General features: G+C 43.4%; 1 protein-coding gene across 1 annotated transcript in view; it reads left to right on the top strand.

Annotated features, from left to right (window-relative positions):
* The first annotated feature begins 1,244 nt into the window (after window positions 1-1,244).
* Window positions 1,245-2,220, top strand: part of LOC106819450 — a 1,773-nt gene continuing 797 nt past the window's right edge. The window contains exon 1 of the mRNA XM_014824082.1: window positions 1,245-1,311. Within this exon, the coding sequence (XP_014679568.1) occupies window positions 1,245-1,311 (67 nt within the window). The remainder of the gene's footprint in view (window positions 1,312-2,220) is intronic.

Raw genomic sequence — 2,220 nt, 5'->3', positions numbered from 1 at the left:
CGTGCGTGCGTGCGTACGTGTGCGTATTTGATGACTGAGGCACAATATTTAGCATGGGCTGAGGAAATGTGAATGCGTAATGTGTGTATGTATGCTGAATGCTGCATCCATTCATCCCAGTGTCAGAGAGTTGTAAAGCGTCAATACTCAATACTACCAACCCTTGCTCGCCGTGTACTGCGACTAAAAACTGTGTAAATCTCATAAATAAACACATGAAAAAGATAAAATAAATAGATAAAAAAAAGATCAATATATAGATTCAATGATAGAGGTCAGGCTCAACTAAAAACTCAGATAAATTTTTAAAAAGTGGAAAATTTTGTCGTTTTTGCCGCACACGTGATGGGGAAAGACAACAATGCAGCGCTTCGCTGGTGTAGTTGTATTCTTCAAGCTTGTGTAAGCTTCTGTAATGAATGTACACATGTTACGTGTAGGTCTGGACCCGCAGTACGATATAGCACGTTACATGTAAGAGTCTGTGATTCATGTATGTTCGTTATGTGTAAGGTTCTGTAATAATCGTTACGTAATAACACGTTACATGTAAGAGTCTGTGATTCATGTATGTTCGTTATGTGTAAGGTTCTGTAATAATCGTTACGTAATAACACGTTACATGTAAGAGTGTGATTCATGTATGTTCGTTATGTGTAAGGTTCTGTAATAATCGTTACGTAATAACACGTTACATGTAAGAGTCTGTGATTCATGTATGTTCGTTATGTGTAAGGTTCTGTAATAATTGGTTACGTAATAACACGTTANGCGCGGTCGCGGATGTGCTGGTGGCGCCCCCTGCCGCCGAGCCCGCCGCTGCGCCTGCCGCTGCCGCAGATGCTGATGAGAAGGAGGAGGTGAGACACGAGTTGAGACAGCAAGGTTGAGACACGAGTCGAGACACGAGTTGAGACATGAGTTTAGACAGCGAGGCCGAGACACTAGTCGAGACATGAGTTAAGACACGAGTTGAGACACGAGTCGAGACACGAGTTGAGACTTGAGTCGAGACAGCGAAGTTGAGACACGAGTTGAGACACGAGTCGAGACATGAGTGAGACACGAGTCGAGACAGCGAGGTTGAGACATGAGTGAGACATGAGTTTAGACAGCGAGGCCGAGACACTAGTCGAGAACGAGTCAAGACACGAGTCGAGACACGAGTCGAGACACGAGTTGAGACAGTGAAGTCGAGACACAACTCGAGACACGAGTCGAGACATGAGTCGAGTGAGTGAGACATGAGTTTAGACAGCGAGGCCGAGACACTAGTCGAGAACGAGTCGAGACACAAGTTGAGACAGCGAAGTTGAGACACGAGTTGAGACACGAGTTGAGACATGAGTGAGACATGAGTTTAGACAGCGAGGTCGAGAACGAGTCGAGACATGAGTTGAGACAGCGACGTTGAGACACGAGTTGAGACAGCGAGTTGAGACAGCGAGGTTGAGACACGAGTTGAGACAGCGAGGTTGAGACACGAGTTGAGACACTAATCGAGAACGAGTCGAGACATGAGTTTAGACAGCGAGGCCGAGACACTAGTCGAGAACGAGTCGAGACATGAGTTGAGACATGAATGAGACATGAGTCGAGACAGCGAGGTGTCATAACGTTTAGTCAGTAATTGCACGACTTACGCTGGGTTTACACTATGGAAAAGTCGACGCATTGATGAACTTTTCAGCGTTCTATCAACTTCTCTATCAGATGTTCAAAGTTTTTGCGTTATCGACCGCAAGTTGGCAAATGTTTCAACATTTTATCAACCTCTCTATCAGATGTTTAAAGTTTTTATGTTATTGACTGCGAGTCTACAAACTTTTCAACATTCTATCAACCTCTCTATCAGATGTTCAAAGTTTTTGCGTTATTGACTGCGAGTCTGCAAACTTTTCAACATTTTATCAACCTCTCTATCAGATGTTCAAAGTTTTTATGTTATTGACCGCAAGTCAGCAAACTTCAACATTTGCTGAGTGGTAAAAACTTGATCAACTCGCTGACCAAAAGTTGAGCAAAATAGAACGAATGTTCTAAGCTCTCAACTAGTTGCTATCAACTTGCTATCGAGTTGCTATTGCTCAAATGTTACGTTTACACAGCCGATTTTCGGTCGATTAGTTGAAAAGTTGATCAACTCGTTAACTTTTCAACAGAAAGTTGATAGTGTAAACCAAGCTATAGGCATGAAGTTTGCAGTTGAAGGGTGCAGCC

This window comes from Priapulus caudatus, unplaced genomic scaffold (assembly GCF_000485595.1).
Source record: "Priapulus caudatus unplaced genomic scaffold, Priapulus_caudatus-5.0.1 Scaffold3466, whole genome shotgun sequence".
Taxonomy (NCBI): Eukaryota; Metazoa; Priapulida; class Priapulimorpha; order Priapulimorphida; family Priapulidae; genus Priapulus; species Priapulus caudatus.
This window is presented reverse-complemented; position numbering and strand designations above follow the sequence as displayed.